This window comes from Medicago truncatula, chromosome 1 (genome assembly GCF_003473485.1).
Source record: "Medicago truncatula cultivar Jemalong A17 chromosome 1, MtrunA17r5.0-ANR, whole genome shotgun sequence".
Classification (NCBI taxonomy): domain Eukaryota; kingdom Viridiplantae; phylum Streptophyta; class Magnoliopsida; order Fabales; family Fabaceae; genus Medicago; species Medicago truncatula.
In genome coordinates this window covers 33,916,618-33,932,003 of record NC_053042.1, presented here as the reverse complement: position 1 = coordinate 33,932,003, position 15,386 = coordinate 33,916,618, and the positions used below count along the sequence as shown (strand labels likewise).

Genomic DNA, 15,386 nt, shown 5'->3' with positions numbered 1-15,386 from the left:
CATAAATTGACCCCAGAAACTAACATTTTTCCCTTCCCTCTATAAATTTACAAACAACTATTAAAAAAAAAAAAAGAACCCAACACAAAGACGAAATAAATAAGTGGAACAAATCTTTCTCTCAAAATAGGTTGTTATGAATTATCGACTAATTAATATTTGTAAAGTCTGTTTAGAAGATTAATAATTTTAACTATGAGTAAAAAAATTAATTTTTCAAAATATATAATAAAAAAAAAACACGAAAGTGATTTAAGTAATTTAATCTAAAATAAATGAAAATGAGATAGAAAATGATCTGACAAACAACAGGGTTTGTTGATTTATATATATATATATATATATATATATATATATATATATATATATATATATATATATATATCATTTTGTTTGGATTATTTATAGAGGATTTGGAAATTTTTACCATGTATATAAACTTTTTAGTTAATTTCCTCGTGAGCAAAGTTAAGTTGGTATGGACAATGCATAATATATGCAAGGTCCGGATTTTGCATTTCATTGATTTTTTTTCTCTATTTATCTCTTCCTCTCAATATTTTTTCGTACTATTTGTTATATTCTTCTTCCCAATGTTTTTCATACTATTTCTTATTATGTGCTTGTTTGACACCAATAACGGAAAATGTAGACAAACATGTATACTAATCGAATAAGATAATTGGTTTTGGAGACACTGAAAAATTAGAGTAGTAAGTTTTTGTTTTTTTTTTTACAAATAGTGAGTATTGTTGAAAACCCAAAAATAAATAAAATTGAAAGAATTTTGAAATCTTTAGTTCAATATCGGAATTGTAAGAAGAATGGTGAAATTAGAATCAATATCTATAAAAAAAATTCAAACAAATCACTACATTAACGTATAGATCCAAAATTTGCTGCAAAAATAATTTATAATATATATTATAATTATAAAAAAATTACATCATGTGAAAATGAAAATAAAAAGTATAAAGTTGTTTTTAAAAACACATGAGTAAATAAAAAACATATGAGTAATTTATTTTATACTTATCACAAATATTTTTATTTTTTTTCACAAATAATATGAACTTAAATAATGTTTTTTTATGTACTATTAATTCAATCATTCCTTATATATAAATAAAAACCTTTTTCTTTGACCCTTCTTATCACCGTTGTTTTTTATTTTTTTGCTTCTACAAATAATATGAACCTTTTTATAGAAACAAATAATATGAACTTAATCAATGTTTTTTATACACCACCACATCATTCCTTATAGAGAAAAACGAAAAGGTTTTGCTTTGCCTTTGACCTTTAAATGTTGTTTCCTATCTTGAATATAGACATCGATTCTACTAATTTTTGCTTCCTTATTAAATTATAACAGCTATGTGTTATCATTTTAAAAAAATGTTGGTACATGTTATATTTGTTTTTTTTATCTCTTATTTGCATATCTTTTGCCTAGTTTAGATGCTATTAATATTTTTATTTTTTGATTTTATAGAGAGAAAACACCTTAAAGCGATGTTAATGAGTCAAGTGTGAGTTTACGTTATACATTGAATTGAATAGTAGATTTTGAATAGAAAATAAGTGTGATGACTCATATAACCAAGGTCTTTAGATTTTGTGTAAAGATGTGGTGTCAATCTCACTTATATGGTTGGTATTGGCCTAATACGATGATCTAACTCAGTGCAGGCTCACTCGCAAGTCCCAACGTTATGATAAACTTTTTTTTATTATTTTATTTTTGAATGTCATTTGTTTAATTTTTTATCTTAAAATTTAGTTATTGGATGTCATTTTCTTTCATTATATATTTTTTATACAATCTATATTACTTCAAATTCCTTCATTTTTTGTTTTTGATGGGATTTATGGAAAATTACATGTGTTATGTTGAGTTGAAAACATATATGATTATTACAAATTCAAAAATAATGTGGCATTTTTTTATTTACTCTAATTTTTTTGCAAAACATTTAAACAAAAATTTCTAACTGCTTCAGATAACCCATAAAATTATCAATAACTCACTCTATTATCTAAACAGCCACAGACAAAGCATACACTCTTTGTAGGCACTAAAAATAAAATAAAATAAGGCTTAAATCCACTTTTAATCTCCCTATTTGTTTTAAAAGAAAATGGTTTTTTAGTCCATCTATTTTTACCACCGTTATTTGTCCCCTATTTGTACTTTTTTCTAAAGTTTCATCCTCATCACATTTTAGGCTAATTTGTTATGATGTGCCTATTCATAATGACGTGAAAGAACTTATATCAATGTGAATCATATGTATAGATCATTTTAATGTAACAATGTTTATTTTGAATGTTGGTATAGAAAGTTTTATAGTATCAACTCATCATAATTAATCATGTTTGTGACTTTGAATATGGTTAAGATAAAATCAAATGTTTGAATTGATCTAAAAGTTGTGATTGTTAATGAGAATATAATTAATCAAATCCAATAGAATTTATAGGACTCTATTTTTACTCTTAGCTTATACGTCACATTTTCATGATCGAAAACCCCCCTTGTTTTTTACTTGATTGAAAAATATTTGTTATTTGAGTCGTATGTTTGGATCAATATAATATGGACATATAGAAAATGATCTAAAAGAAACCCCGATGCAATATTTTTCTTTTAAGGAAAATGTAATATTTTATTAAAGTTTGCTAAAAATAATAAGAGTCAACTTTACACTTGTTCCATATTAGACACGTTAACTTTTTATATATATTTGAGTGCTTAATGCTCTTGAAGTTTTTCTTTAAACAATCAATTTAAAATTCTTTCACAAACAAATGTCATTTTATAACCTTTTTTTAATGTGCTACCAGGGGAAAAATGACTGTGTGGCATATAACTTATAATTTATGACATATAATTAACAATTAAAATTGAAATATTCAATTTTAATCCCTCAAAAAAAAAAATTAAATACAATTGAAATCTTCATTATAATTTTGAATGTTCACCATATATATGTGAAGTTTTTTCTATGCGGAAATTTATTTGACTCTTAAATGATTATTAATGTTTATCAAGTAGAAATTTAATGACATTCATTTTTTTTAATGTGCTACCACATGAACAATGATTGTGAATGAAAATTTTATGGCATATAACTTATAATTTATGACGTATAATTAATTATTAAAGTTGCAATGAAATTGAAATGTTTATTATAATTTTGAAAGTTCACCATATATATATATATGTGAAGTTTTTTTCTCTGCGGAAATTTATTTGACTTTGAAATGATTATTAATGTTCATCAAATAGAAATTTAATGACATTCATTATGTAATTATTAGTTAAGGAGTGTTTACGTTCTTATTTTGCTAATTTTTTTTAACTTTTCTAATAATGACATGTTCCAGTATATTCCTTTCTAAATACCTTCCAAACACTTTTGTTAGTCTGATAGTATATGCTCGTGAGATTGATCTCATTGAATTAATCGGTCCTTGAACTGAATATAGAGTTAAAAAAAAACCATTTTAAACACTTTCCTCGTTTGATTTATAGATATTATTGAAAAAACTTAAGATACTTTTTAGTTTACAAACATAAGTTATTTTTTATTTGTTTACTATAGTGAATCCAGCATAATACTCAAATGAGTTTTAAGATAAATTACTCAAAACAACTTTATATTTTGGGGCATATAATTTAAACATGTTTATTTTGAATGTTAGTGTAGAAATTTTATAGTATCAGCTCATCAAAATCAATCATGTTTGTGACTTTGAATGTGGTTAAGATAAAATCAAATGTTTGAATTGATCTAAAAGTTGTGATTATTATTGAAAATATAATTATTCAAATCCAATAGAATTTTAGGAGTCAATTTTTACTCTTAACTTATACGACATGTTTGCTAAAAATAATAAGAGTAACCTTTACACTTGTTCCATATTATTAGACACCCCTTACCTTTGTATATACACATTTTAAGTCATTTATTTTTAGACTTTCTTTTTTCAAACCTAACAAACAAAACCTAACATGTAAACATTTTGTTTTTACAAAAAATGTTGTAACAAACGGATCTTTTTTACGAAATAAGTCCTTGATAGGTATTAAGTTAATTTTTTTTTAATGAACCGTATGTTTGGTTTTTTTAACTATAACAATTTTTTATCCTAGAGGAAATTAACATGGGAGACAATTTACATGGAATCATAGGGTTGCTCTTGTTGATATTAAATTAAATACTAATTAAAAGAAATTTTCTAATATACATGTTCTTGAGGACTTTATAAGCCTTATTTGAACAGTTTTTTTTTCTCATTTATATTCATTCATGAATTTTAATTGATATTCAATCATTTCTTTAATTTAATTATATGTTTTATTTGACAATATAATATTTCTCTTTCAAGCAAGAGAAGTCAAACACGAAAGTTGATTCATTTTTAAAAACACCGGAAATAGAACATGTACATGATATATTATTCATGTATTGATTTCTTTAACAATTATTAGTTATAGTGCTTTATTAAAATGGAATCAGAATCATGAACTTATGTGTATTCCACAATAATAAAAATAAAAGAGAAGGATGTGAGAAGAGTTGATCAAATTACTATTCATGTTTTTAAATTTGAATATAAAATAATATATATTAAAACAAAAATAAATAAAATGAATATAACTAAAACGACCACATTGAAGTAAATAGCCATGATATCAATATGAAACATGTTTTTTTTTCGCGATTAAGATATATATTCATACATTAGAACCGTATTCATTGAACAGATAACTGAGTTATCGTTTACATCAAAAACGAACCAAACAAAAACGAACCAAATACATGCAATTCATTAGAACCATGATTCTTTTACTGAATTGATTTCAAACATGTTATCAGAAATTGCATGAAAGAAGTGAGGAGATGAAAATGATGCAAGTTTCATCAACTATATATAGGGGGAAAACCAACAAATTACCTTTGAATCCCAAACCGTCATTAAATAATATGATGATGAAAAAAATGTCACATATTAGAATTCAATTGGCTTAGAAGTCTCATTGACACGTGTTATGATCTAATTGGTTTCATGACATGATTGAAACATATAGAAAAGATGGAGGAAAAGAAATATGTTAATTTTTTTTTTTTTTTGACAAAAGAAATATGTTCATTTGTGAGGTTTAATTTTAAACAAATCAAAAAAATTAGTGCAAGTTAATTACATTTACACACCATAAAATAATTCCTTTTTAAGTGTAAATTATTTTTAATATAGATAAAATGACTATTGATTCTATGCAAGATAAATATTTATATGATATACATTATAATTACAATTATTTTTATAATTGATGCAATATGATTGGTTCAACAAAATAATATCGACACAGTCTAGAAGTCCTAGCTCAACTGGCAAATGACGAAATTGCAAGGCCGGACGTCATGATCCGGGTTCGAACCCGGGACCTCACAATTGTGTGTGAGTTTAATTTCAGTGGTTTACCACTTCATCTAAGACCAAAAAAAAAAAATATCGACACATGTTAATATATTATTGAAAGAATTTGTTCAAATGACGTGAATCAAATATTATTTAGAGTACAAAGATGATGCATTCTAATTTTTTTTCTTTGATTTTTAGTAAAAGTAAAATTTGAAGTTCCAATTAAAAATAAAAAATAAGACGTATCAATACAAAAATGATGCAATAACAAAACAATAAATTTTAAATTTGATTTTCAGTCCATAGAATTTTTACATGATTAATCACAATAATTATTTAAAAAAAAATCAAAAATTGATTACCATTTGGTTGCCAAATTTGTAGATTCAATCACGGTTGTCAAAATAAGTATCTTCCAATTATCAAATTTTTCGTTTACCAAAATTCATGTCATTTTGTAGTTTAAATAAAAAATACATTAAATACACCTTAGAATTCTAGCATATTACATTTTGTTGTGTATATCAAATAAAACATTAAATGTACCTAACAATATAAGCATGCCATGTGTACTTTTAAAAAAAAATAGTGCAAATATATATAATAAAGATTATCGTCAGGTTCATGGTAGGTAGCAAGCATCCGCCATAGCATCAAACGTATACTATCATAATGGAACAGTTTGTTTGATCAAAAATATTCTTCACCATACTATACGAAAGGGTTGGACTTGGAGTAGACCATATTCAATGTGGGAAATTAGTGTTCTAATTCTATTATTGCTAATTTCAAGTCACTTAAATAATGCAATGCAGAGTCGTTGGGTCTAGTAGGTGCAATTAGATTTTAATCCAGATTCAATGATTTTGTAGGGATTATATAGGTTTCACTTGTGTGATAGATACAATAATAGTCTTTGAGCAATATTTACCTACACATGACAAATTCTTTGTTGCATTCAGCAATATTTTTATTAATAAAAGAAAATCTAGAAATTTGTAATTGACCCATATTAGATACTTCTCCTCCATTCCATATTTCCTGCTTCTGTCTTTGACCAAATTAACACTCCCATGATCCTGAGTGGAGGCGACCTGAGAAACGTTGGAGTTTCTCCATGAAAGGGGTGACGTACCAGCAAAATATGACGATTGAGTCAATAACTAGTCGTGAGTGTGAGATTTTAAGGGTTTAGAAGATGTGTCAGAGTCATGAGTTAGTACTTATATATGAGAGAAACTACGGTTGCTAGGTTGTTCTATTTATATTATAGGATTGGAGACAAATAAACACAAAAAATAATTACACATAAATACTAACTACTCCTAGCATAATTACAATATAATTACAATAAATGGAGAATCATAATATATCTTAACATCCCCCCTCAAACTCAAGTGGGTGGAGCTTCAATCAACTTGAGTTTTAACACTGAGGTGCGGAAACGTCCTGGAGAATGAGGTTTTGTGAACAAATCAGCCGACTGGTCAAGCGTGCCAATGGAGATAAGATGAAGTTCAACACGGAGAAGATGTTGACGAATGAAGTGACAATCAATTTCAATATGTTTGGTTCGCTCATGGAAAACATCATTGTGGGCAATTTGAATGGCACTGCGATTATCACAATATAGATCAGTTAGTGAAGATTGTGATGTCTCTAAATCAGCAAGAAGCCAACGAAGCCACAATATCTCAGAAGTAGTATCAGCAAGAGCACGATATTCAACCTCAGTGCTAGAGCGAGCCACCAAGGTTTGTTTCTTGCTACGCCAAGATATAAGAGAATCTCCAAGAAAAATACAAAAACCAGTGGTGGAACGGCGATCACTAGGATCACCAGCCCAATCGGCATCAGAGTAGGCTCTAAGAATCAATGGAGATGTATTTGAGTAATGAAGACCATAAAATAAGGTACCCTTGATATATCGAATAATCCGAAGGACAGCTGCATAATGTGTGGTACGTGGAGAAGTCATGAATTGGCTAACAAGATGAACAACATATGAAATATCTGGCCGTGTAACAGTGAGGTATATCAGACTACCTACGAGTTGTTGATAAAGAGTAGTATCATTAAGTAAAGTGCCATCTTAAGGAGTAAATCGAACGTTTGATTCAAGAAGAGTGTGTTCGATTTTACAATCAGTGAGACCTTCTCGAGAGACAAGATCAGAAGCATACTTAGCCTGTGAGAGAAACAAGCCATCACTCGAAGATAATACTTCAACCCCAAAAAGTAACTTAATGGTCCAAGATCCTTCATTTCAAAATGTTGACATAAGAATTGCTTGAACTCTTCAATTCCAATGGAGTCATCACCAGTGATAATCATGTCATCGACATAAAGAAGCAAGACAACAGTGCCATTTTTCAGTTTTTCGAGTAAAAAGAGCAAAGTCATGTGCACTGGAAGAGAAATTCAACTAAGTGATAGTCTTGTGAAATTTAGCAAACCAAACTCTAGGGGCTTGTTTGAGACCATAAAGAGTCTTACGAAGTTGACATATTTTGTTTTCTTTACATGTATATCCTGGAGGAGGACGCATGTAAACCTCTTCTTCTAACTCGCCATTGAGAAAGACATTTTTAACATCCATTTGATTGAGTTTCCATTTGCGAGTGGTAGCAATGGCAAGAAGAGTTCGAACAGAGTTGATGCGGGCAACAAGGGAAAATGTTTCTTCATAATCAATTTCATACTCTTGAGTGAACCCTTTTGCTACAAGACGAGCTTTGTAGCGCTCGATAGATCCATCAGAAAGAGTCTTTATTTTGTACACTCATTTGCATCCTACAAGAGTCTTATCGGAAGGAGGATCAAGAAGGTCCCATGTGTGGGTTTTCTCCAATGCATATAATTCTTCCTGCATAGCTTGCTGCCAATGAGGATCTGCGGAGGCTTCCTTATAGGACTGTGGTTCATGATGGTGAAGCATAGTGGAATAACAATGGTAATCACGAAGATAAGGAGGTTGATTTCTTACCCTCGGAGGAAGCTCAATGGTGGGAGGTACAAGATCAACGATCAAAACAACATCATATTAGAAGTGGATTGAACATCGGAAGGGGTTGGAAGCTCACTAGAAAAACCTGCATGTGTGTTACTAGGAAAAAGGTCAACATCGAGGTTCGTAAAGAAAGGAGTGGAAGTAGAAAGGATCGAGTTAAACTTTGATAAGGAAGAGAACATTATATGTTCGCAAAAGATAACATGACGAGAGGTGCGAATGCGCTGGGATATTGGATCCCAACATCGATAACCTTTGTGTTCAGTGTCATAACCAAGAAAACAACACAGACGAGCACGAGGCTCAAGTTTACTATATTCATGGGGCTGAAGGAGGACAAAACACGCACAACCAAACACCTTAAGTGATTTATAATCTGGTGTAGTGAGATAAAGACGCTCAAAAGGAGAGACATTACCAAGGACATAATAAGGGAGATGATTGATTATATGGACAGCAGTAAGAGCAGCTTCACCCCAAGCACGTTCTGGACAAGAGGCCGAGATAAGCATGACACAGACTGAGTCAAGAATGTAATGATGCTTTCTCTCAGCGCGACCATTTTGTTGAGATGTGTATGGACAAGAAAATTCAGACAATGTACCATGCTCACTAAGAAAAGACAAGAGTTTAGAATCACGATATTCCATGGCATTATCTCGTCGGAAAACTTTAATGACTTTAAAAAAATTGTGTTTGAATCATTTTGGCAAAATTGATGTAAATTTGAGGAAGCTCATGTCTATTTTTCATCATATATATCCATGTGAAACGAGAATAATCATCAATAAATATAACAAAATACTGAAAACCTCTCATAGTAGGTGTGGGAGGAGGACCCCAAATATCAGAATGCACTAGATCAAACGGTGAAGCTGAAATGGATGTACATTTATGAAAAGATAAAGCAGGTTGTTTAGCACTTTGACAAGCAGTACAATCAAAAGACTCACTGGTGACAGATCCTAAATAACCTTGAGACATTAGAGGACGTAATTTACCAATTGAATCATGAGCAAGACTATTAGACTATGTAAATATAGAAAGAATATTATTAGAGATTATTGTAAATAATTACTCATTAGTTGTTGAGAATTATTAGAGATATTCATTAGTTGTTGAGAATTATAAGAGACACATGATGTATATATACAGCACCCATATCAATGAAAAGGGACGGCCAATATTTATCCCTCTATCATATTTCTCCTTCTATCAAAGACGACGATGCCAAAGTTGAATGGAAGACTATGTGATAGCGGCACAAATGGTTGACTCGTGAGGAATATGCGGTTCAAAGTTTAAATTTCAGCTCATTTATCAAACATTGTTATTGAGTGCTTGATACCTAATTTTAGCATCATCCAGAATAAACTATAAGTTTTATTCTAATGGAGACAGACATTCACATAATAGGACTTAAATTACCTATATAAATGTGGGACAAAAAAAAAACTTAAAAAACTAATCTTATACAAAAAAAAAATTGAAGGAAAACTACTCTTATACAATTAAACAACTTAAAAGTATCAAAAGTCATGCAATATTTCTTGACTAGCCGATTTCAGTACTATTTAAAATCAAGTTTGAAAACTCTAATGCAAACCGCATCATTTCTTCCTTTCAATTGCCAAACAAAATCATTTTGAATTTATTTGTCCACTTTTTGAATTAGCCTATTTGGCAGCTGTTGGACGGTGGTAAATCTTTTTGCACATTTTGAGTATCTGAGTTTTATTTTATTTTATTTTTAGGGTTAATAGTGTTTTACTTCTGTAAAATCCTTCTGTATAATTCAGCAGAATCTGTTACGTGGCGTTGACATAAAAATTTAGTTTCATTTTTCATTTTTGTAAATTTTTGACACATCACTAATTAATTATAAAAAAACCACAAAAATCATCCCCTTCTTCTCTACTCGTGTCTCTGTTCCTCATCTTCTTCTCTATCAATCATCGTAGATCCATCCTATACAAAATTCATCAATTTGTTCACTGTATTCATCCCAAACTCAGCATTCTTTTTTATTAAAAGATCTTAGATATTCATTAGAAAACAACACAACCCAGATTATTTTTGAAAGATCACAACAACACATAACAACAATAACACGGAACCAAACCCATTAAATCCATCTCTTCTTATTTTCCCTCTTCACCATCTTTGTTTCCTCTATTCTCTTCATCATTCTATTTTCTTCTCTCTTCTTTCTCTGTTGGAAAAACAACAACAAATTCAGCCAAAAATCCATAGATCTGCTCGGAGAGACAGAGAGAGAGTCAGACATGAGACAGCATAAACAGGGATGGAGGTCGAGTCTGTGACGATGGTTGGGAGGTGGAAGGCCATCAGCAGCAACCGCGGCGACGTTCAAGGTTGACAGAGGCAGTGGATTTACTCCTTCCTTCTTCGGTCTTCTCGTAATGTGAGGCTAGGCTAAAGAGAGGAAGAAGAAGGGATCTGAAGAAGAAGAAGAGAGGAAGAAGCAGGGATACGAGGGTGTAGATTTTTTCAATTGAACTAGGAATGGTTGAAAACAGGGAAAAGGCTTGGTGAAGAAGAAGCGATAAAAAAGAAAATTAAGAGAAGATTTGGTTTTTAATTTCATAGATTTTTATGTTTTTTTAATTAATTAGTCAAAAATGTACACACGTGGCCAACCTAAAAAAATGAAAAATTAAATTAAATTTCCATGTCAGCGCTACGTAAGAAATTTTACTTAGTCATATGGTTCATGGGGTTTTTTAAAGAATCTTCATTTTATAAGGATGAAATCCAAAAAAAAATTTACAGGGGCAAAACCAAAAGTAGCATATATTAAGGGGGTAAAACACTATTAACCCTTATTTTTAAATGCAGGGATAAGTTACACATGGTCGACATTGAGAGCTTTTTTTATAGAAATTTTTTATAGGAGTCATTGAGAGCTTTTTGATATTTAGTGTATGTTTGGTTATGCGATGATAAAAATTGATTTTTGGTGAGTTGATTATGTGAAAATGATTATGAATAAAAGTGAGTTGAATGTATAGTGATTTGTGTTTGGATGGATACATTCATGTAAAGGTGAGTTCAAACATAAGTTTGTTTGTAAAAGTTAATTCTAGAATTAAAAGTTACAAATCCTAACTTCATTTATGAAGACGTAATTAATTCTATTTGAAATCAATCAAACATGTTAAAAACAATTCTACACGATCCTAGTCCCTCTAAAAACAGAACCAAACATACACTTACCATATGTTCGCTTTTTTATGCATAATATCATTGGTCAAGGGTCAAAAATTCCACGCATTTATGTAGTCATTATGCATAATGTATTTTGGTCTGCGGTCAAAAATTTTACGCATTTATGTAGTCAATACATCGATGGTCATTTGGTTGAAATTAAAAGGTCAAAGTTTTAAGCTCGATATTTAGATTTCTTGAAAAAATAAAATTTGCATTGAAGTCTAGACGTTTAATCTCGAACCACTTGTCATAATGTATTTTTTTTATCACCGATGTGTTGACTACATAAATGCGTGGAATTGCTCACCACATGTCTACACCTAGGGATATGAATAGGCCAGGTCGACCTACAGGGGTCTACGACCTAACCTACGATAGGTCAGGCCATGCCAGACTTTTTCTTAAATAGTGAAGGCCTAGGCTTTTTTAGAAGCTTATTTAGCTTAAAAGGTCATGCCGCAAGTTATTCAAAAAGCCTCTTAGGCCTATTAGGTCGGCCTAAGTAAATATGAATAATATTATTTATTATCATATTATATTTTGTACTTGAATTAAAATAAAAATTTGTTAACTTTTTCAGTAATTTAAGCTAATTATTATACATTAATTTTTTTGATATTTAAATGTAGGCCATATACCTCCCCGGGTCCTTTAAGTTTTATGTTTGTTTCAGATAAATCCTTTAAGTTTCTAAGGTTTCAAATAGGTCCTTTAAGTTGGAAGTTTGTTTCGAATAGGTCCTTTAAGTTTCTAAGGTTTCAGATAGATCCTTTAAGTTTCGAGTTTGTTTCAGATAGGTCCTTTCTATCGACCTCCTTTAAGCCAAAGTTGATTTGATAGAAATGACCTATCTGAAACAAACTCGAAACTTAAAGGACCTATCTGAAACCTTAAAAGCTTAAAGGGCCTATCCGAAACAAACTCGAAACTTAAAGAATCTATCTGAAACCTTAAAAACTTAAAGGACCTATCTGAAACAAACGTGAAACTTAAAGGATCCATGGAGATATTTGGCCTTAAATGTATTATTATAAACTAGAATTGAGTTTAACTCAGTTGGCAAGGACAATGCATAATATATGCAAGGTCTGGAGTTCGAACCCCAACCACCACAAAAAAAAAAAAAAAAAACTAAAATTAAAATGATATAATATATAATCAAATTCCCTAAAAACTCATGTTGATTATCAGTTTTTGAAAAAATATTTCCTTTTATTATTCTTTAACTAGTGCCCTAAATCTGGGGTACTTGTTAACATTTCGTAATTGCAATTATAAATCCATCTACATAGAACCTTGTATATTTTTAATCAACTAATTATTATATTCCTTTTTATTTTTAGAATAGAATCTTATTCCTTCCAATTACATATCCATATTCCCCACGAGGTGAAGTATGCATTAAATGATTTTGTTGAAAAAAATAAGTGATGCATAGTGGTCATGATGTGATAGGTTGTTTCTTAAATAACATGTACTCCCCAACCCAACATCCTCATATTCATATAATTCAACCTCTCTTATCCTGTTCTAGCACTGCACAAAGATTCCTTTCTTTTTTTCTCTTCAAATATTTTCATGTAACCAAAAAACATAACACAACACATAGTTTTCTTTCTCCTGTGTTCTGCTATTTACACCCTCTTCACAAACTACTCCTTAATTTGCTTCCATGGCTTCTGATTCCAATTCAAACCTTAGAATCACCATAGAAAGCAATCCTTCAGAGCCACGCTTAGCTGAATTGAACATCAAGTGCTGGCCCAAGTACGTTTATATTTTCTCTCTATTTTTTTTATTAATACATATGTTCACAATATGCTTATAGAAAAATATATATTTTTGGTTTTTGATATTCTTTTTTTCTTTGGGGGGTGTGTTTTGCAAAAAATGAAAAGATGGGGGTGTTCACCAGGTAAATACCAATTAAAGTTTGATGCAGAGGAGACATGCTATTTGTTGAAAGGAAAGGTAAAAGCATACACAAAAGGGTCATCAGAGTTTGTAGAGTTTGGTGCTGGAGATCTTGTGACAATTCCAAAAGGACTAAGTTGTACTTGGGATGTTTCTATTGCTGTTGATAAGTACTACAAATTTGAAGCTTCATCTTCTTAATTAATTAGTGTTGTGATTGTGATTAAGTTAGATTTAGTAGCAGCTTTTTCATTTATGGAATTTTTATTCTTTCTTTCACAGTTTTGCCTATTTTGTGAAAGAATTGAAGGATTGGTTTTTTTATGTATGTTTGGTTGTCAGGGGAAAGTGGCAGTTTTAGTCAAAGTAGGAACCAATCAGTCAAATGAATTAATGTCTTGTTCAAACAAAACCTCATTAAAGTGTTCAATATATTAATATTAAAATACAGTTTTTTTTAATGTTTGTTTGACTCATCATCAACAACTACACACCTATCAGATTTTTTTTTAAAACAAATGATCAATAGTACAAAATAGAACGTGACCGAAACTCTACATGGCATCTTATAGTAGTATTTTTTATGGATCCAATAGTAATCAATCAGTCCATGTACTTTTTTGAATAATATCAGTTCGTATATTTTGATAAGGAAGAATGTGATTTGAGAAAGAGAAATATTATTTGAAGAATTATTTTTAAACAATAAAAATTTAAAAGGTAATTAAGTGTTTTAATTATTTTTTATTTGTTTTGATTTTTGTATATTATCTTATATTTTTTAGTTGTACTGTAACTTATTTTAAAATTGATGTTTAAATAATATACTTATTTGATGGAATATTCTCCCTCTGTACTCAAATACATGGAAAAAAATCATTATTCAATAATTTAAAGTATAAATGAATTTCAAATAATTTTATTATATTAACAGTTTAATTCGTAAACTTTTTTTAAAAGAAAAAATTAGAGTGCAAAGACATCACATCTTTGACATTTCAACTAAATTAGAATCCCGTCGTTAAAAAAATTGTGTTGGTACTCCAAAAATATCAAATATCATTTGCGACACCCTAATAAACTTATTACAATTTAAAAAAATGATGAAACAAACACTTGTATACACCCTAATATCAAATATTAAATATCATTTGCAACACCCTAATAAACTTTGTTGGACTAGACCAACACCGAAGATGACAATCAAAAGATTATTGTGAAGATTAAGTTTTTTTTTAGTCATAGGTTTGCGTTTTGATGATGTCCATTAGCTAGGTTTATTTGATATTGTTTGATGATATTTTTATGTTGATTAGTCCTAACTTAGAAACTTGTTAAAGCACCTAGTAATCCTTGCCTCGTTGTGTCATGTGATTCCTAGTGTCTTGTCTCATGTTTGTGTGTCAAAATCCTTGCCTCATTGTGTCATGTGATTCATATAGTCTTGTGTCTTATTGTGCATAGGAATCCTCATGTTGTGTGTCAAAATCCCTTTTTCTAGGTATTTGAATCGAGTCAAATTGTTTTGAATCGTATCATGAAAACTCTTTGACTTGTGTTGAATCGAGTCATAAAAGTTTGAATCAATTATGAATCGATTCAACCTTCATCCTGAGTCTTCTGAATTGATTCAAACTTGGTCTGATGCGTATCAATCTTCATAGTTCATTTGGCTTGTCTTTTAGTTGTATGAATCAATTCTTGCATTTAGTGAATCCGTTCAATATGCTGATTTTGGCCGAATTATTGCACTTATCACCTTTTTCTATATATAGTCACTTCCTCATAACACTCAAAA

At 29.9% G+C, this 15,386-nt stretch overlaps 1 protein-coding gene across 1 annotated transcript; it reads left to right on the top strand.

Annotated features, from left to right (window-relative positions):
- Positions 1-13,100: 13,100 nt before the first annotated feature.
- Positions 13,101-14,047, top strand: LOC25484187 (uncharacterized). Its single transcript, XM_013612955.3, has 2 exons — positions 13,101-13,441; positions 13,573-14,047. Exons 1-2 carry the CDS (start codon positions 13,347-13,349, stop codon positions 13,787-13,789), a joined length of 312 nt encoding a protein of 103 aa, XP_013468409.1. The 5' UTR covers positions 13,101-13,346; the 3' UTR covers positions 13,790-14,047.
- The last annotated feature ends 1,339 nt before the right edge of the window (positions 14,048-15,386 follow it).